A 21,154-nucleotide genomic window follows, 5' to 3' on the forward strand; every position below is an offset into this window, starting at 1 on the left:
CTACATCTGCTGCCTGGAAGGTTCTATGATGGCTGCCATCTTGGCGGTGATGGTGGTGGCCACACTGCAGGGATGGCCGAGTGAGGAGCTGTCCGTAGCCCAGGTCCCTGGAACTTCATAGAGCGGAACCAGCAGAGAAGGCATCGTCCACTCACCTCTGGACTTTCACACAACAGAGAGAACACACTCATAGTTTCTACCTCACTGTTATTTACGAACATTATTACAGCTGAACATCATTTTTAAATTAATATAGAACTCAGTACCTTGTCGAGCAGCACTGCATATGGCAGAAATGAAAAGATGTGGTGTAAGTTCAAGTTCTCAGGTGGGAGGTGGCAAGGGCTCAGAATCGTACAGACCAGAAATCTGGTGATCCGTGTTTGGCAGTGGAGACATTTAGTTCAACTTGACCTTACTCTACCTTGAAAGCTCTGTCACCTGCTGAGGGAGATTGTGGCATGAGGGGAAAAGGTAAGACAAGTTCAGAATTTTGCTATGACGTGGGTGTTTCTGCTGCTTTAAGTGGTGTCTCCCAGAGTTGAACCCAGGCTGCAGAGCACCCATGTGCAAACGGAGGTGTGAGGGATAAAGTCTGTTTCCAGGAGGCCCTCTCTACCTACAGTCTAGAGCCTCGGATGGTCGAAAAAAGTCTGTTTCCAGGAGGCCCTCTCTACCTACAGTCTAGAGCCTCGGATGGTCGAAAAAAGTCTGTTTCCAGGAGGCCCTCTCTACCTACAGTCTAGAGCCTCGGATGGTCGAAAAAAGTCTGTTTCCAGGAGGCCCTCTCTACCTACAGTCTAGAGCCTCGGATGGTCGAAAAAAGTCTGTTTCCAGGAGGCCCTCTCTACCTACAGTCTAGAGCCTCGGATGGTCGAAAAAAGTCTGTTTCCAGGAGGCCCTCTCTACCTACAGTCTAGAGCCTCGGATGGTCGAAAAAAGTCTGTTTCCAGGAGGCCCTCTCTACCTACAGTCTAGAGCCTCGGATGGTCGAAAAAAGTCTGTTTCCAGGAGGCCCTCTCTACCTACAGTCTAGAGCCTCGGATGGTCGAAAAAAGTCTGTTTCCAGGAGGCCCTCTCTACCTACAGTCTAGAGCCTCGGATGGTCGAAAAAAGTCTGTTTCCAGGAGGCCCTCTCTACCTACAGTCTAGAGCCTCGGATGGTCGAAAAAAGTCTGTTTCCAGGAGGCCCTCTCTACCTACAGTCTAGAGCCTCGGATGGTCGAAACAGCCAACACCCTCTGTGTCTGATGAGAAGCCCTTGGAAGTGTGGATTCCGGACAATGGCCTTAGCAGAGTAGGACTGTGGTCCTAAGCCTTTTTCCAGCACCTTCCATTAAAGGCTGTTTGCCAGACATGGTATCCAGCACAGTAGCAATCCTCAAATGATAGGTTTTTCCCCTAAAGCTATGCTTCAGATGGCCCCAAGAGAGTCTTTACTAGATGGGGAGGGACGGGGGAAGAGAGAGAGGCAGGGCATAGATGCCAGTAACAGAGCAGAGTCAGGACAGAGCAAAGTTGTGGACTTTGCAAGACATGCAGTGAGTGGGAAGGGCTTTGAGGTGGAGTGGGTCTGTGGGTTCCATCTGATAAGAGGATACATAGATATTTAGGGAAGCAGACTGTGACAGAACTGTAAGTTGACACCAACACCTGTTTTTATCCTTTTCTACAGTGATAAAACCCCTGATCTTTAGCTTGTTCATTCAGGGCAAAACGGGGACCACACTTAGCATCCATTGCAGGCTGGTTTAGTCACGTGACTAATTCTGGCCGATAGGATGTGGTGTTTGAAGCCCTGACTCCTAGTGTGATGATATTTGGATGTGGAGCCTTGGGGAGGTAACTAGGGTCAATTAGGTCATGAGGGTTGAGCCCTCGTGATAGGGTTAGTGCCCTTATAGGAAGAGGAAGAGCATGATCTCTCTCTCCATGGCCACACGTGGAAGAAAGGCCACGTGAGAACACAGTGAGAAGAGGGCTGGCCGCAAGCCAGGAAGAGCCCTCACCAGAAACTGAACCAGCTGGCACCTTGACCTTGCCCTTCCCAGCCTTCAGAACTGTGAGAAAATAAACGTTTGTTGTTTAAGCCCCCCAGTCTGTGGTATTTTGTCATGGCAGCCTGAGCTAACTAATACAACATCACAATGTAAAAACCAAGCCCCCCAAACCCCCCAAAACCATGGTCACACGTTTTCCCCAGCCAAACTCCTAATACCAAGCGTTCTTCCTCATTCTTGAGCAGCGTGCCAACTACAGGATGATGCCATCTGGAGGGCAGGGTGCCCACTTCTGGGGACAGCCCTTGTTTTCCAGCCTTTCCAGTCTTAAGGCCTCCTTAGGTGTTGGGCTCTTGATCATGGCTTCCTTAGGATTAAATTTCAGACGGAAACTGCTCGGAAACACACACTGAGGACACTTGCTCCCCTGTGGTGTTAAACCAGCTTGTTATTTGTTACCCTCTAGAATCCTCTAATTTACATGTGGTCTCTTCTCCTGTGAACGCTTCAAATAAATCTGAATTCACTTAGACAATTGTATGGGTACTGTAAAACCACAATTAAATTTCAGGCCTTTGTAGTCGTCCAGCCCAGATGCACTCCAATTAGAAATAATTGCTGTTAACGCTGTTATGATGTGGTGGTGCCCACTCTGCCCCAGACCTTTGTTCTACAAAATCCCCTGAGAGTCTCTTCTTTATTCTTCAACTAAATAGATAGGCCCCTAGAATATACGCTTTTGGAATTGTAATATAGGAGCAATATTGTGCCTCTCTCTTAATTAACCTTGTTAACCAAGGATTTGGAGCATGAGTTGGTTGGTGTAAGCGGGCCTTTGATCCTCTGAATGCATGTCTCCGGTTGAGAAGGATGTCACCCTCGCGAAATAAAACGCCTTTTCTTCTTCGGCATACGCCAAATACCTTCATGATTCTGGTTTAATGAAATAACGTGTGTAAAGCGCTTAGCTTCGTGCCAGGCGCGATAAATATGAGCTATCGTTTTTAGGATCACAAAAGGAGTTTTTTTTAAAAGGCTTTCTGAAGGGAAAGGAAATACAGGGGCGGAGCTGTCGGAGCCACGCAGGAAGCTCAAGAGAAATCAGTCCACAATGAATCCCAGACGCCGCATTCCCTGAGATGGTCGCTCCTCTAAGAGAATCTTACCCCCAAGATATTCAAACTCTCATTTCTTTTGACTCTCACAGGGTCTTCCAGGATACTTCTCATCCCTTCCCGCGCTCCACCAAAGGATGGGAAGAGACAAAGGCTACTCTTTCTCTTGCAAGGCAGGCGCTCCCACCAGCCTGGGAAGGAGCTCCAGGGATACGGTAATTAACGTGTTTCTCTTAATCTTGCTTTTATAGTTAATCTCCAAAGCGTGAAAAGAGTTGGCCAGTTGATTAAACTGTAAGCATACCATAGATCTGAAATGAAGGCAGCCCTGAGGAATGCAATTGGATAAAATTTTTCATTCTGTGATAAAAATACCTCACAAGAACCCCAACTTGAAATACTAAATGAAGCACTTGAAATTACCCACATGGATATGATTTCTGGCTTAATAGGGAACAGGTCATCTAACTCAGTAGAATATCATTTCTTCAGGGTAAGAAGCAACCATTCTTGAATCTCTTCTAGGAAAGAAATGTGACCCTATTTAGAGTGTGGTCTAGAATCACTGCCCCTCGGGTCACCCAGGGAATGTGCAGGAAGGCTCCCTGACACAGTGGCCCTGGTGTACCCTCAGCAGGATACCCAGGGCTGTAGAAGCAAGCATTTGTGTAGCTACTGTGCAGAGGGGGACATGGGAGGCTGGCCTTCCTACACCAGGCGGCACAGTTTCAACAAGGCCAGGGCTGAGAGCAGGGCAATGGGGAATCCAGAGCTCTGTGTCCTCTGGAGAGAGGGCACCAGTTCAGCACTCACCCATCAGCCCTCGTCTCCGCTGCCCAGTGCGGGCTCAACCACAGCCAGCCCCATCTGAGCAACCTCCCCAAAGACCAAAGCGAAAGGCAGTTCACGAGAGAGAGGGTTATCTCACTTTCACAGCTGTTGCAAGCAAATGACAAAAATGGGCTTTTTTTTTTTTTTTTTTTTTAATTTAAAATACTCAACCGAAAAGCAGTACGCAACATTACTTTCAAAGGCATTGGTTGAAAATACTAGTCCGGACAGCAGACAAAGAACTTGTGGTTTCCAGATACATTCTGTCGGACAAAGACACTTCTTCATTGAAACACACATTATGCAACTTTGGGTATCAGGTGACGTCAGCCAGAGTTGGTCTTCAGTCTTTCTTCTTATGACCAGAGAAGCCATCCATTGAATTAAAGATACCCATATACTCAGCCAAAAGCATTCCAACCTTGAGGGGCAAGAAACTAAAGAGAACACAAGAGTGAACTTTCCTGGTTATGATTCATGAAAGCATCTTTACTGGCTCCGCTGAAAAGCAGGGCCACTGACTTGTTGCAGAAGAAGTCATTCACACACTCCCACCTGAATGTCCCTGCCTCATGGTCACTCAGGGCTTGTCCACCACGTGGGAGGACACTGGCCCAGGGTCTCTGTATCTCTCCTTGCTTTATTTACATTATTCAGTCTCCAAGGCCTCACTACACTCTGTAACGATGGATAGGAAGCCGTGAAGTCCTGTGGAGTCGTGAGCCTGGCTTGCATCCTAGTTCTGTCACTCGCAGTGTTACTGGCCTCTGGAGACTCAGTTCCTTCCACTGTCAAAAGAGGTCATCGCTCTTTCTTTCTGGGACCACTGGGAGGATTAGATGCAATAGCTCCTCTGAGCTTTGGCATGACCCAACTAAGACTGTTCACCTTCTCCACCTCGCTCCCCCCTCCTGACACTCTGACCCCGTCCATCCTGACGTTCACACTGCAGGGTGAGGAGAGGCACAGTAAACACACCGGAGACTCGTCCTAGGAGCAGGGGGGAAGAAAACGGCCCTGTGCTCATCGTACCTCCGAGGGCAGCCCCAGATATCCAGGTGGTTCCTGCCCTCCCCGGCTTCAGGTCTCTGGTCAAATGTGACCCTTCCCCATGAGACCCCCGTGAGGACCATACTGACAATTAAATCCTGACGTGCACTCTTCTACCTCCTGCTCTGGGATCATCTTCTCCTGCTTTGTTATTTCCTTCATAGCACTTATGACCACCCAGAATATCTTTCTTTTACTTCACTTTTTTGTTTGTTTGTTTGTTCCCTCCACCAGCCCCCCCGAGAAGAGAATATCCAATGAGAGCAGGGACTCTTGTCTCTCTTGTTCTTTGCTGTAACCCAGATCCTGGGATGGCCAACAGAGCATGGCACACACTCGCCACTCTAATGATGACTGAATGGATATTTGAAGGAGTGTGTGATGTGGTTCCGTCACTGAACTTCTTCGGGTTTCCAAAGCCTTCTCAGGACCTATGCAGATATCTCCCCATCTGGGCCCAGAACTAACAGCCTATGAAAGTAAATGTAACCTCCATTTTCTGACTCATGGGAAGCACTGCAAGTATGCAAATTTGAGGTTGTGTCAGCAAATGGGCACAATCAAGGGATCAAAATTCATTCATTTAACAGATATTTTTTAAGTGGCTCCTCTCTGTAGGATCTGGAGTAATTTGTTGATACGATTGACACATTACAGAAGTAATAGAAGCAGATACTGTTACCTTTTTAAAAACACTATGAAGTACATAAATCTTGGCATATATAAGTACGGTTTTTCTTGCAGGATAGCAGCTACTATCTTCCTGACTGCATATTCTGGTTCCAGAATCGGTAACAGAAAAGGACAGCTAGGGGGTCAAAAAAAAAAAAAAAAAAAAAAGCCACATATTAAGAAATTAATAAAAGCAATTCTTAAAAATAGGATAAAACAGTTGTAAGACATTATCATTTATTTGCTTCTTTCCTTGCCAGATTTGATCTTTTTCTATACTTACTTCCTTATTATCAACCTGGCAAATAATAGCATGACTAGGATTCGAAATGGAAAATGGTTCTAATTAATACACTGATGTTACAATATGCACATATGTGAAACCATATTAAATGAATGGTCTAAATGCTGTAAAGCAAGTCTTTGAGAAATCACTGCCGGGACTTCCCTGGCAGTCCAGTGGTTAAGACTCCATGCTCCCAATGCAGGGGGCCCGGGTTTGATCCCTGGTCAGGAAACTAGATCCTACATGCATGCCGCAACTAAGACCTGGAGCAGCCAAATACATAAATAAATAAATATTTAACAAAAAAAAAAACAAAAAAAGAAAGAAAAGAAAACTACCTGCCTGTCATCTCATGAGTGCAGACTGGGTATTTATGCCCCTTCAACAATTTCTGGTCCTTCTGTGGAATCAGGGATGAAGGCAGGATGGAGTCAGGTGGCAGAAAGGGGGTGTGATGGGAGTGCCGAGGAGATGGGGGAGGAGGTCTGGGCCGCAGGGTGGCTGCAACTTGGATACAGCCTTGATAACCCATTGCTTTTAAACCCAGTTATCTTAAACACAACCGCATTTGAGGAAAGAAATTCTGAAACCATTTATGAATCAGGCTGCGTGCTGGAAAGATCTTTTTAAACAACTTTAGAAAACAGATAGAACACAATAAAATGGATGGCCAATCATTTTTCAAAACACAGTTTCTTTGAAATCAAAGGACATGCTTACCCAGTAGTACAACCGTCAAACATTCCAGTGTTGATAAAAAATGGGCACACAATAGTGGTTTTGACCCCATTTTGTTTCTTGGCAAATGTTTCCATAAATACCGATTCAGCAAATCCAAAGGCTGCAAATTTAGTTGCGCAATAATCTGAAAAAAGACAGACGATGCTAATGCACAGCGTAAAGTTTTAAAATGTCATTACATTAAGGTTTCCTCGTGACACGAATACCAACAGAGAACGGGACAGAAATTTCAGAGTTCTTATTCTGTATGATCTTGGTCTGCTCCACCTGGAAGGGGCGAGGAGTGACTGGGAAGGACCACGGTCACCTCAAGGTCAGAATACAATGCCCACGTGGATTCGCGGAGAAGCAGGGCTGCGGGGAGCCTCCTGAGAGGCGGGTCACACAGCTGGCCTTTATTCCCATGTTAGTGATGGTCAGACACTCTGCCGGCCGTGACATGGGGCTCAAGATGTGCGTCCTGTCCCTGTCCCAAAGAACTGCAGCCCAATCGGGGCAGGAAGACGCACAAAAGGAGAAATAAAATAATGGGTCAAGTGGGAGTCTAGGCAGTGGAGATCAGTGTGGGCCATGATACTCAGATCAAATTTTCTTCCAACTCTAATTCTTCCACTTCCGGAAGGAAAACAAAGGACTCTGTCCCTTCCACCTCAACTGCTCAAGCATCTTCAAATGCAGGGGGGAGGGGAAACTGGTATTTGCATCAGTTTTGAGCTCTCTGTCCTCAGTTACACTCACTTCAAGTAAACACCTGAATACTCAATTTGCTAAATGGAAACGTGGGCGGAAGAAGAGGAGTCTAGGTGGACTTATCCTTCCCTCTGCCTCACGTGATGCACACTTCCTGGCTCCGCTGGGAAGCAGCTCCCCCAGCTGGCAAGATCCAGGCCCCACATGCCGGGTGTGGGCTGCCCAAGACGGTGGGGAAGCCAACAGAAGGAGGGGCGGGGAGGGGGGGGTCCTGAGCCGCCTCTGGGATCATCTGAGTCGTTTGGTAGAAATGCAGCTCTCTGAGCTCCTCGACCCCCGAGATGAGGAGGTGTGGGTACGGCCCAGGGCCAGGGAATCTGCATTCTAAGGAGCATACCTGAGGTTCTGACACAGGGGAGCCACCTCTCACCCTGTGGGAACTCAAAAGGCTTACACTTGTTCCTAAGGGGAGCACGGGTGGGAGAGACGTCCGTCTGAAGACAGAGATGTTGTGTCCAGGAAAAGGATTAAGAGGAGTTGTAAATACACTCATATTATTTCAAAGACCCGTGATTTCTCAGATGTACGAGACAGAGGTAATAATAACACCTGATGAATTCTGAGAAGGACAGAGGAAGGGAAATCCAGGGCACAGGGAGATGTGTACAGACTGCTAATATTTTGGGTGATGCGTGGTTCCAGAAACCTATCCATGTAGCTGAGACGTATCTGCTGAGACTAGTGTTGTGAACCTTGAACCACACTGCTCAGCTCAAAAGCACTAGGCGGGGCCCAGTCGGCCGGCTGGGCCGTCCGCTACTGAGTGCTGCAGTTAGGGTTCCGGTGGGTGAGCCTCCAGGAGGGACAGGACTTCCGCTCCTCCTAGAACCAGCTCCCCAGTGGGCCGCCTTCACCGAAGACCTCGGCGTACGTCTTTGTCCCCTCCCCACTGCTAATGTCAAGTCAGCTGCCAGGGAAATGGGAGTCACAACAAGTTCCTGCCAGTCTCCAACCAATGGAAAAGCAAAGAGGTTAATTTTAGGTTTCCTGGGGTGAAGACATTTTCTCTAAACTCACGGCTAGGGGAGACCACTTAATGGAAACTTAGGAGGGATGAGGGTCCCCTTATCATCCTGGTAACAGTGCCGGGGGAGTTCTGGGGGACGGTGACTAAGCTGATCCCTTGTGTAAGAAATTTATCACTAGGGTCTCTCTTTTCTCTTTTTTTAAACCCAAGGGATTGCCTAAGACCTAGTGCTTCCGAAGTGCATAGTTCAACTTCGTGTAAGTATAAACTGCTGGGTGATTCTGCTGGACCATGAAGTTCTCAACCACTTACCTTACTGAATATCCCTCTTCATCTATTATCCTTTATTATTAGTGCATAAGGTCAGTGCTGATTATCCAGAGCTATTACTCAAGTTAAAGTTACAAGAAACTTTGCACTTGTGAAATATCACATTTCTCTTACCGGCCAGCCCATTTACTCCAATTAATCCAGCTGAACTTGAAATGCAGACCAAATGTCCATGGTCATTAGCGATCATAGCAGGTAGAAAGGCTTTATAAGTCTAAGAAGATCAAGGTAAAATGTTTAACATTTTATGCCACATTTTATATTTTTTTCAGATGTTTATATGATCACTGTGATTGAAAAAAAATGTTTAAGCTCAAAAAAATACCTGAAGGCACTGGGATATTCAAACTTAAACATCTGGGAAATAACCATCTTAACTTGTTTAACCTGTATCAGTGCTTTCCTGACGGCAATTCCAGTATTATTAAAAATAACTTATTCAGACTTATATTTTGCTCGTATTTGACTTTTAAAAACACAATATTAAGCCAATAATTGAAGCAGTATAGGAAACTCTTAGTTGTGGCAGCCACAGTCCACAAACCAATAAGAGCGGCTCAAGGATATGATTATTTCGATTCATGGTGCCTTTTTTCCTCCCTGGGCTTATATTTGAATTTCAGATTTTTCCTGAACATTGTTCACAGGACACGCGGCTGCTGGCTTCAGTTTAAAAATATCACTTTATTTTTAAACTCATCTATACTTCTTTGAATAATGGTTTCTTATTTTTATTCCATGTCAGAAAGGAGACTATCTGTTAGACAGAGGAGACACACACTGTGTCTCAGTATGTATTATATAGAATACATTCACCTTTCCTGTGGGACCTGGGAAAAAAAGGTAAAAGAGAAATAAATTTGGGGACATGTATTCTGCAACAAAGGAATAATGAATCAAATATGGCTAGTTGCATATTTATATGAAATAAATTTATATTCATATTTTCAAATAGGAATAATATGAATAAATATGAGAAAAGGGATCTCTATTAACAGTCAAACAATCTTTGTCTGCATCTCAATGAGTTTCAGAGAGAAACTAACAGAGAGAAAGACAGAGAGAGAGAGAAGCGGAAAATCAAAGAGGCGCCAACAACTCAGCGTGACCCACGGCATCCTGAGTTCCGACGGTCCATGACGAGGGGCGTCACTGCTCCGTGGGACACGCCCCTTGGGAGCATGGTCACCATGAGCTCTCTGACCCTCAGCAGTCACGTGCCTGCTCCGGGCAGGTGCTCAAAGGGCGTTTGCGAACTCGCCTGGGAAGAGTGTACCGAGGGTGAGGACTCGAGGGGATGACGGGGGCCAGGGCAACGCCAGAAGCTCACGAGCAACTAGCAGGGGAGAGAGAAAGAGGAGACCAGGATGCAGACGCGGACAGCGGCGGGGAAGGAACACAAAGCCCCGGGAGCGGACACTTAGGAGACGACGCCCTCATCTTCATGCTGACCGTACATCCTAACTTCTGTCTCGAGAAGGAGCGGGGCGCTTGCAACAAGACAACACCAATCACTTGCAGTCGTTCCTGAAGGAACTCGGTAGCCCCTTAGCTCGGAATCTTTCCATCTTTCTCCCCAAAACTATACGGAATGCTGAAACTACCACCAGCAGCATTACGTTTTTGGTGAAACCGGGGACACAAAACCTACAAACTCCAAATGGCATGTGAAGGCTGTCACAGGAGAGCTGGGCAGGAGCCCCTGAGGTTGGCGTGGGGAGAATGGAGGGGGTCTCGGAAATGCCCAGCAAACTCTCACTCCCCGATGGAGAGAGCTGGTCTGGGGGACGGGCTGTGAGCAAGGGCTGGGGTGGGGGGCAGAACGAGGGCACGTGTGTTGCTGGGGAAGCTGTGACTGGTCTTTGCAAAGGCCAGGAAGACGCAGCTTGAATGTGGGCACATCGCCTTGGCAGTCAGGGCTGTGCCTCAATGTTCAAGCCATGTAGTCACCAGGTGGGACTGGTGGGAACTCTCCTTTCCCTGGTTAGGTACCGAGTAAGGTGACCGTGTGTCTTGGTTTGCCCTGAACATACCTGATTGATGCTTGCTTGTTAATCACGCCTCCTTTCACTTCAAGAGAGTTCTAGCCAGGAACTCTCTTAGGGAAACGATAAGGTCACCTGGTCATGTCTAAGCACGGTCACTTTTAACTTCTATGGTCCCTTGTCTCACTGGGCTGTTTTAAGGCTTCTTCACGAGGTGCCTGGGATAGTACCTGACACAGGCTGGCCTTCAGTTCATGATTATGACAGGAGGAGAGGACAGTTGTGTCTTTGTAGGATTCTCTGAGCAGAGGCGCTGGGAGGTGTAGGTTAAGTTGGATCAGGAGAGGACAGTTCAAGCTAGAATTAAGTCTGTGCTTTATTTAGAGCCCAAGACTACTGTAAGAGAACAAGAGGAAGGCACTTTAAAATGACAGAGTAACTTTATATTTATAACGAGAAGCAAAAAGAATTACCCATAAATGTGCTTTGAAATTCACATCGATAGACTTTTCCATAAGCTCATCTGGGCAGTCGAGGAACTTTTTGCCTGTTACGATTCCGGCATTGTTGATGAGGATTGAAACGTCTCCAACTTCTTTCTTAACCTGAATTGAATAAGGAAAACAGCACCACCAGTGCAGCACAGGCAGACCTCGGAGATACTTTGGCTTCGGTTCCAGACCTCCGCAGTAAAGCAAATACCGCAATAAAGCGGAGTCACACGAATTTTTCGGTTTCCCAGTGCATATAAAAGTCATGTTTACACTATACTGTAGTCTATTAAGTGTGCGATAGCATTATGTCTAAGAGACAAGTTGCCTTAACTAAAAATTTTTTTTTGCTAAAAATACTAACCATCATCTGAGCCTTCAGTGAATTATCGTAGTAACAAAGATCACTGATCGCAGATTACCAGAACAGACATAATAATGATGAAAAAGTGTGAAATGCTGTGAGAATTACCGGAATGTGACCCCGAGACAGGAAGTGAGCAAATGGTGGAAAAATGGTGACAACACTGTTGCTCAAGGCAGGGCTGCCACAAACCTTCAATTTGTTAAAAACCTTCAAATGGTAAAAAAAAAAAAAAACCACAGTACCTTTGAAGTGCAATGAAACGAGGTATGCCTGTAATTTCTTACATCATCCAGCTTCACTTCCCCATAGTCTTATATGCTCCCTGTCCTTGTTAACTCAGACTGAGTTAATGCGCCCTAAAAACAACGTATGTTTATCTCCTTTGCAGAGTTTATGGCGCATCAGAGATCTAAGTCTGATGCCTCTCTACTCATTTTCCTCCCGTCCTGTGATGGTTCCAACACTGCAATGCTACTCTCCTTCTACAGGTAGAGCTACTCTTATACTCAGTGATTAGTAACTTGGTCCTATGCTAAAATGATGTGTAAGCAGCACACCATTTTAATTAATGCGATGGCACATCAGGCATGACAGCCATGCCGTATAAATCACGACCTGGCCCGCACAGCGATGGGGGCGGGCAGGGAACGGAGGGTGTACGATATTCACATGCGTGTTTCAAACACACCGTTGAGCTCAGAACCCGTCCGTCCTGTTTTCACCAGCTGGCTGGTTCTCTTCTCCCCAACACAGACTTTCAGGTGTAAGATCTGTGAAAGGAGGATCAGAGGGGGCCCCCGTCTGCTGCTGTCACACTGGCCAGAGTAGGTGTCAACAAACTTCAGGAATAAAAGTTCTGGGAGCGCCGCTGGAGCCTTCCCCTTAGAGCAAACCTTCAGCATGTGACCCAGGCCCTTTGTCAGAAATGAGCAACAGGAATTTCTAGGCTTGACGGCAGGGGCTGCGGCTGTCCCTCTGCCTTTGTGTTTTGAATTTCATTCCTGTGACCTGTGTCGCACAGCGGGGGCCCCGTCCCCCCGGAATCGGAGGGCACCACTGGCTGCAGCACCACTTACATCTCCAGCTCTGTGTGTTGTGTGCACACGTGTGGGTGTGCACGTATGGGGGTGAACCTGCCTATGAGGATGGTGCAGCTGGGCACAGGGAGGCGGTACTACTGAAGCCAGGCAGATGCTGCCACCTTCCTCATCTGCTGATGCAGAAGGCCTGGGTCCCAGCACGGAGGCTGACGTGCTGGGTATCCACTAGCCAACGACATCCATAGCCTGGGAGAAATTTAGGATGCAATCGAGAAAGTTTCTGGCTCTGAAAGTTTGCCCCTTGTTTACACCTTTTTATGAGAAAAAAATTCTCTGGTACCTCTCGTCTATCAAGAACAAGAAGTGGAAATGGTTGCTTTATAGTATCAATATCTTAAGGTCTTTTGTGTTTAAATATGAACCAATCACTGCTTAAGAGTGGCTGGAGACGTCAGTCATAGCCAGTGGAAGTCAATGTGCCGGGCGATTGGCGCTCCAAGTGCAAAGAGCTTACTTTGTGAGGGCGGTCACAGCAAACACCCCTGTGCTTTGAAGGGTGGTCCCTGCACAAGTCCATGCCATTTGTTAGGTTTGGATCCCCAGACTCTGCTGGGCAGCCTGCGACTGGTGACGGTGGTGGTCACGGACGTATAAAATGTAAAGACAAAAGACAAACTTAAAAGAGACTCACTGGCCAGGGACCTGCGCTAGGGAGTGAGGTGAGGAGCCGCAAGGGGATCGGTTAGAGCCGACAAGCTGTGCAGGAACCTTCCCACAGGCCGGTCTGCCTCCTTCCTTCTCGCTAAACTGGGGAATTCTGAGAGCCGCAGAGAGTGATGTGTGGAGCGCTCGTGCCAGTGAGCGGGCAGAGAAACCCTTCTCAGGGAAAAGAGGCAGCCTCCAAACAGGTACGTGCCTCCACGAGCTAAGAACGCCCTTACCGCTGGCCTATTGGAGCTCTGGTTTCCTGAAAGCGTTCTTTCTAAGTGCATCTGTGTCATTGCCAAAGCAGCAGCTGCAGTTGAGTCTTTAGGATGAATATTCTGATTTTCATATGACCACTTAAGAGAAATGCACGTTAATGGAAAGCTCTGTTGGGGGAGAGGGAAGAGCTGGACTTACAATGAGGCTAGATATGGGTTCACATCCTGGCTTGGTCCTGTGCTAGCTCGGTGACCCCAAACAGGTTATTTAATAGCCCCGTTTCTCAGTTTCTTTACCCTCAAAGAAGGGTGCTACGGCCCATCTCTCGCACGGTAACGGGGGCCAGCACAGCGAGCGCACGCGCTGGTTAGAGGGCGTTCTTCAGAGTTAAAAGACTCAAGTCCCAGCTGTAGCTCTGCTACTTATTACCTGTGTTTCTCAGGTAAGCGACTCACCTGCCCTAAGTTTCCATTTTCTTATTTGTGATGTGGAGATAATAAGAGGCCTGACTTTACAGGATTGTGATACAACTCATACAGGGTGCTAAGCATGGTGTATTGCACGCAGTGAGAACTCAAAAATCCTAATTCCCACTCTCCAATATTTTTTAAAGTAAAGGGATGTGGGAGAGAGGCACATCAGCACTGAGGAAGGCAAACAGACAAAGAAACTGATGGATGTCAAAGAATTTACGTAGCGTTCTCACTACCCATAGGAAACAGCAAGCACCCCAGGTTTACCTGATCGGCCACTCTATACACTTCCTCCTTCCGGCTGCAATCACAGGTATAGGTATAAACCTTTGTGGCTCCAGCTTCCCAAGCCATCTTGCTGGTCTCCTCATTCCCCTCCTTGCTGACATCCCAGAGAACAAGCACCGATCCAAGGCGGGCAAATTTGAGGGCTAAGAGCCTTCCAAGTCCACTCCCAGAGCCTGTTATAAGTACGATTTCACCAGCAACACTCTTCTGTGGCCTTGGGATGAAGGTAAAAACCATAACCTCCAGAAGGGCAAACACCGATTTTCCTAAGAAAACGAACAAGTTCTTGACCGAGTTCAGGTTGGGCGCCATGTTCTGGCTGACACCTATAAAGCAAGAGAGACTCACATAAGGACCTCGGTATCCAATCCCTCTGAGCTTGCTTACTCCATGGAGCTCATACTTTCTGCAATAGTGAAAGAAACCAAGAAGTGTGATGTAAACATCTCTCCTGGTAGCAGACTCTGAACTTAGAAAGGGGAGGGAACCCACAGGGACCATCTCGGCCAACTTGCCTTCACAGCAGCAAGGTCATTGCTATCTGCGTGCCTGCTAAGCATTACACGTGACAGAAAGGTTCAGTACCCAGGAACTGTGCACGTGCCCAGATTTAACCCAAAGGAGAAGTTCACTATTTCTTGTAGTTAACCTTTCTTCATAATAATCACAGGTCCTGATTATTCACAGTCAAAGTCTTGACCATGTGGTGTTTATGATGTAACTGCTCCCTTCTGGTTTTATTTTTACCTCCGTTTAGGTTTCTGTTTTCTTATTTGCACCGTTGTTCTTTAAAATCTGAGATTCAAGAGGAAAATGTAAAACCCTATTTGTATAATGTACCTGGAGGGGAGTAACCAGACGTTCGAAACCTTTCTCCTGGACTTGCTGTCACCACACGGTACCCCTTCCCCATGCTCTGAGGCCCAGATCACTTCCCACTCGGCCCTGTGATTGTAGGATATCGGTGGGAGATGGGTAGGCCCTGCCCCTGCCTAGCTGTGGAACCTGGGGCGGCCCACGAAGGCCCTTTGGGCCTCGGTCTCCGCACCTCTACTAGTCCTGTGGCCTCGGGTGGTTTTGCAGATGGGATGAGAATGTCTGCGGTGCGTGTGAGCACAGTGCTGGCCAGCAGTAAGTGCTTTCCAATGTTACCTTGTTTCTCAGACCCACGGGAAGGCACTCAGTAGGTCTGCTGAATGAAAAAAAGGCCTCCCCTTGACAAACACATACAAGGCTCAGTGCTTCCGTCCTATCAGTTACTCACACTTTAGTGAGAATGAGTGTGTAAGATGCTTCACTAACAACCAGCTGAGAAAGAAGGGAAGGTCTTTTTTCCTCCGGGATGAGGAGAGAAGGGGCAAACTGTGCTGTGCGTGGAAGGCTTCCCTGAATGGAGTGGTCACTTGAGAGGCGGGGATGAGGACAGAAGAGGGACATCATTAGTGAGGTGAAGCGGTTCTTCACTTGCTTTGCAGCTTGGCTGAGGACAGACCAATTCTCACAGATTCATCTACAGGACGGCTTGAAGCATGGTCAGACCCTTAGGAAACTGTGACCTGAATTGTTGTTTCTTGGCTCATTCTACAGATGCGACTGAGGACCAGAAGAATACGTGTGTGGCTTAGCCAGGCTCCCTGTGCTAGTTCGTGCAGGCCAGGTGAGTTCATCATCATGTTTACTGAGCACCGACCCCGGCCAGGTATGATGCTGGTCCCTGGGGCTGAAGGGGTGGGCAGCCTCCCATAGTCTCTGCCCTGATGAGACACCTCTCTCCTCAGTGTCTCCAGCACCACAAGGGTGGCCGGAAGCCTCACCACTGTGCTGGCTGACATGGACGTTACCGGGTTCTACACTTTGGTGTTCTGCTGTCTCAGTGCCGGCATGATGCAAGCCCTAAAACAAGCCCCTTGTTAATCCCTGTCCTGGCAGATTCTTCCTAGGTTCTCCAGAGCCTAGCATCCTGCGGTCTCCCTCATTTGGGGTTTAGGGTGTCTGCTGGGTACCTGCACAGGTAGTGAGGTCTAGAGATTAAAGTTTGGGTTGGAATCCTGGATCTGCCACTGACTTCTCAGCATCCTTGCTAAAAACTGTTGCATCTCTTCTGCCTCAGTTTCCTCATCTAAATAGGGGGATTCTACGGGTACATGCCAACGTTTATGAAATAGGGAAGGTGTGCAAGTTAAATGAGGTTAATACAGGTATTAAGGAAAGGAGGGTAGTATGGTCACTACTACCCCGTAGGAAACTTCTGAGCAGATTGGAGAAAAACAAAAAAGTCCCCATTGCTGCGGGCAGCCCTCTCCAGGAGGTAGAGGAGGGTGTGGCGTGGGGTCGGGGCAAGAGGAGTCGCGCTGGGCTGGATCTCAGCCCCCGCCAGGTTACGCACCCCTCCACCCCCCGCTCCCCATAACGTGGAAGCCTTGCCAAAACAGTGCCAGGCACGTGACAGCAAAGTAAATAATAGCTAAGGCTGTGATTGGTGTTTCTGCTAGCATATGAACTTCGGATCCTCAGCTATACCAAAGAAAGAGGGTTATAGCATGCATACGAACCCAGGTGAACGTCTGGTTCTGTTTTAGTATAAAGTTTAGGAAGTCAGGGAGCATGTGCATTAAATTTAATCATCAGGCTGAAGACTTCTTTGGTGTCTCCATCCCATGGCTTGCCCCCTTGGTCCAAAAGCTGAGTTAACGTGGTGCAGCCTAAACAGGTGACTTCCGCTTCCCCGGCCAGGGCGCGGCCGCAAGTCGGCCCTGGTACCGGGGGGAGGAATGGGGTGAATGCAGGGGGATGGCTGGGGAGGGACAGGCAGATGCACAGAGCAGCGGGGAGCAGGGCACCTGGTCAGAATGCCCCGGAGAAGACGAGGGGACCAGGGATCAGCCCCGCGCTGCTCCGGGATGGGGCGGGAGGCCACCAGCTCACTCCTCGGGGGCTCGCGGCGCCCCCCCGCGCTCGTCCCCGCCGCCCAGGCTCCCGGGCTGCGCCGTCTCGAGGCGCCGCCCCCCCCTTGACCTTAACGCAGCCGGCGGGCCTCGGCTACTCACCCGGAACGCGCTGCCCTCGCTGCGGCCGAGAAGAAGGTCTGCTCCGCCGCGGGTCCCGCGTCACTGGCTCTCAGCCTCGCGAGGCTCCGGATTTATCCCCGCGCCGCCGGAGACCACGTCCAAGGGCGGGACGGCCGCGCCCGCGCGGGGGTGGGGCGCCCGGGGGCCCCGCCCGCCGTGTGGGCGCGCGCTCTTTTTTTTTTCCCAGGCGGCCGGATGCAGGAGCTGGAGATTCTGTCGCGGGGACCCCTCGCGCACCTGGGTTCCGAGCAGGAGAAGCACCAGGGGGTGTTTAAAAATTGCGATGCCCAAGCTGCACCCGTGATTATTAAGTCAGAATTGCCGGGTTGGCAGGGGGCCCTGGTACGAGCGATTGAAAAGCTCCCCAAGTTGGGGATTGGCATGTACACACGGCTATATTTAAAATGGATATCCAACAAGGACCTACTGCAGAGCACAGGGAACTCTGCTCAATGTTATGTGGCAGCCTGGATGGGAGGGGAGTTTGGGGGAGAGTGCATACATGTATATGTATGGCCGGGTCGCTTTGCTGTGCACATGAAACCAGCACAACAGGTAAACGGCTCTACTGCCACATAAAATAAAAAGCTCCCCAGGTGTTTTTAAAGCACAGCCGGAGGTTGGGACCCCCGTAGAAGAGAACCGGGGGCGGCAGATGCGGGGCCCCTGCGGGAGGGGGCCAGGTCCAGCCTCTGCAGCCTGCAGTGCGGGGCACAGATAGCAGTTAGGGTCAGAGTGTGGCTCCTCCGCTTGGGATCAAGGTCGACAGCTTCACTGGCCCGGATCAAGGTCGACAGCTTCGCTGGCCCGGATCAAGGTCGACAGCTTCGCTGGCCCGGATCAAGGTCTACAGCTTCGCTGGCCCGGACTTTGGCGTGTGGGCCTGGTAGAGCCCGGGGGAGGTGGGTGGGGGCGGAGCTAGCTGGGGGCAGAGGAGAAGCGGAAGAAGTTTGTTCTAACGAGATGGGGTTGGGAAAAAGAAAGTCAGCACTGCTTCTGATCCAACCGGTGTTTATTGAACGTCTTCTCTGTGTGCAAAGATCCAGAAGACATAGCAATGCTACATCTGTCAGGGGAAAAAAGAAAAAAAAAAAAAAGATAAAAATCAGTTAAGAACCTTAGATAATCATTTAATATGAGTCACCACGGAAATGACTGAAGTGACTGAGTTCAAGGATCCAGAAGACACAGCAACGCTACATCTGTCAGGGGAACAAAAGATAAAAAAAATCAGTTAAGAATCTTAGCTAATCATTTCATATGAGTCACCACTGAAATGACTGAGGGTGGAGTTTGATGGGTGGCGTGAGGAGAAGAAACACCAAGTTACAGGGTGCTGAAGGAAAAACTGGGAGTCGGGACAAGATTGCCTTTGGAGTTCAGCCAGGGTTGAGTTGGACGCCCAGGAGTGCTGAACACGCAGAGGAGAGCTGGTTAGCCAACCTATATCTGGGACAGACCTGGGTATGTGAGGAACTGCACATTTGTTCTTTATTCGGCTGTGAGAAGAGCCAGGTAGGCTGTATAAGCCTGGAGAATGGGGCAGGTGTGTTCATTGGTTTCAAGTCAGCGAACATCACCCGAGGACATGTGCCGTGGGGGGGCCTCTGCATGGCTGGGGGAACCGCAGAGTCTTTTGGGGGGGGGAATGAGACACAGTCAGGAAGTGCACACCTGCAGATGATATAGACACGCAGGGAGGTGCCCCGGGTGCATGGAAGAGGGGCACCTGCAGCCTGGATGAGGCGAGGTAGCTGCGAAGAGACTTCCCCACTTGGGGACAGAATGGGTCGAGGTGCGGGGGGCACTCAGCAGGGAGTGAGAGTGGACTAAGGCACAGAGAAGTTGGGTGATGGACTCCAGGTCAAACAGCCCACCTGCAAGAGCTCAGATCGGGAGACGTCGGAAAACGGCAGCCTTATGTCACCTTCATGGTTTCTCTGAGAAAAATCCTAGGCTGTCCCTCTTCTTTCTGGTCAGAAGTTCACAGTAGACCTCAAGAAAGAAGTCTCCAGCAGTATTAGAAAGCTCATTGAAACAAAACGAATGTAAAGCAGTGGGGCTCCACTGATGATACAGTTCAGGGAACTAGAGGCCCCGCCTTTGGAAAAGGCCTCAGTCTGACTTGGTGTGGGAATGCTCAGTGGATGACCAGAATCCTGAAAACTAAGAAAGTACTTTTAAAGGGTCCTTTGTGGCAAAGGCTAGGGACAGATAGTTTATGATGGCAGATGTACAGTAGAACGGGCTAATGAACATATGAAAGAAAATGCTCTAACTTTATTCTTAGAGAAATGCATATTAAATCATTCCTTGCCTTCCAAATTGACAAATATTAAAAAAGAGAGAGAGAGAGAGAACGTCTTCATATGGAGGTGGTATAAGTTATACAAATCTGGAGAACAAGTAGGTATCAGAAACTAGAAAGGTATGTAACCTCTCACCCAGTTCCACATATGGGATTTATCTTTACAAAATAATCAGATATCATTTGTTGATTCCAGGAACGGAAACTGGCTACTGGGAGTCGGGGTTGGAAAGGAGAATTCTGATTGTATTGATTCATGGAAATGTATTACTCTTTCTGGAAATACATATATTATTAAAAAGAAACTGATCATTAATTTCTAAGAAATATGTGCAGATGGAGTACTCTACAGTCATTTTTTTATAAAATCATGTTTTCAAGGATATAGAAAAATACTCTTCACATAATATGAGTTTAAAAAGCATAGTATAAGGCTAAATATATGATACGGTCCAACATTTCTATGAAAACTGTATTTATATGCATTAGAAATGCTGGTAGTGAATTCGCCAACATCTTGATATTTTTTATTATCGAATAGTGGAATTTTGGTTGATTTTTATTTTTTCTTTGTGTCTTTTTGTATTTTCCAAATGTTTGATTATGTGCATATTTTTATTTCATAATAAAAAGTGTTTCTCAGAACATATATACACAGACATTTCCATTCAAGATGGCAGACAAGAATGTGCATTTATATCCTATTTTCTTCCAAAATTCCATTGAAATGAAAGGGAAGATGTAAAAATGTGAATACAAACAAAGTAGTGCTAGAAAAAAGGAAAGGATCTATCAGTGAGGACTGACTAGAGGTCGGTAAGCAGATGGATCCCATTTCCAGAAACCAGAGCAAAAGATACTTTAACCTAAAACACACCCGTGGCAGGAACTACAGAAATGAGTCATTCTTCCCAACAAAACCCAGAGTAACTGCAATTCAGTAAATAAACACAAAAGAGTGGAAATAGGACACAGGGCATCCGGATGGAATAAGAGTCTTGATATAAAAAACAAAACACTGAAAATACTGAAATAAAATATAGAAAAATTATTTTGTAATTTGGGGCTAGGCAAGCGCCCACCCCGAAACCATCAATTATTGATCTGACTCCATAAAAAGTGTAAACTACCATACAGTAAAAGAAAATCATAAGCAAAACAAAATGACAAGCAACAGACTAAGGAGGCAATATTTTCACATGAAGAATCGACAATTGATAATTAGGCATAATTTAGAGCATTTCTCTAAACCACTCTGAGTAGGGCAGTAGGAAAAATGGGTAAAGTAATGCACAGGAATTAATAGGCAGATAAATACAAATGACTGAAAACATCTGAAAAGATGCTAGATTTCACTAGTATTCAGGAAAATGCAAACTGAAAAAGAATATCCTTTTTTTAATCCATTGATATCGAGATATTAAGAAGTTAGATAAAAATCCAGGAATGATGAGGGTGTGGGAACACA

General features: G+C 47.7%; 1 protein-coding gene across 3 annotated transcripts; it reads right to left on the reverse strand.

Annotated features, from left to right (window-relative positions):
• Positions 1–4,078: 4,078 nt before the first annotated feature.
• Positions 4,079–17,495, reverse strand: SDR16C5 (short chain dehydrogenase/reductase family 16C member 5). Of its 3 annotated transcripts, XM_082433085.1 has the most exons (8): positions 17,358–17,490; positions 14,826–15,105; positions 14,290–14,636; positions 11,201–11,332; positions 8,857–8,956; positions 6,675–6,819; positions 5,679–5,804; positions 4,079–4,383 (listed from the first exon to the last, which is right to left on the reverse strand). In XM_082433085.1, exons 3-8 carry the CDS (start codon positions 14,620–14,622, stop codon positions 4,290–4,292), a joined length of 930 nt encoding a protein of 309 aa, XP_082289211.1. In that variant the 5' UTR covers positions 14,623–14,636; positions 14,826–15,105; positions 17,358–17,490; the 3' UTR covers positions 4,079–4,289. The 3 variants fall into 3 exon arrangements, with proteins under 3 accessions (XP_082289211.1, XP_082289210.1, XP_082289212.1); XM_082433084.1 differs by lacking the exon at positions 14,826–15,105 and having other exon boundaries at positions 17,358–17,495; XM_082433086.1 differs by lacking the exon at positions 14,826–15,105 and having other exon boundaries at positions 14,290–14,716; positions 17,358–17,486.
• Between the last annotated feature and the right edge of the window lie 3,659 nt (positions 17,496–21,154).

Source organism: Balaenoptera physalus (assembly GCF_965194825.1).
Source record: "Balaenoptera physalus genome assembly, chromosome: 17".
Taxonomy (NCBI): domain Eukaryota; kingdom Metazoa; phylum Chordata; class Mammalia; order Artiodactyla; family Balaenopteridae; genus Balaenoptera; species Balaenoptera physalus.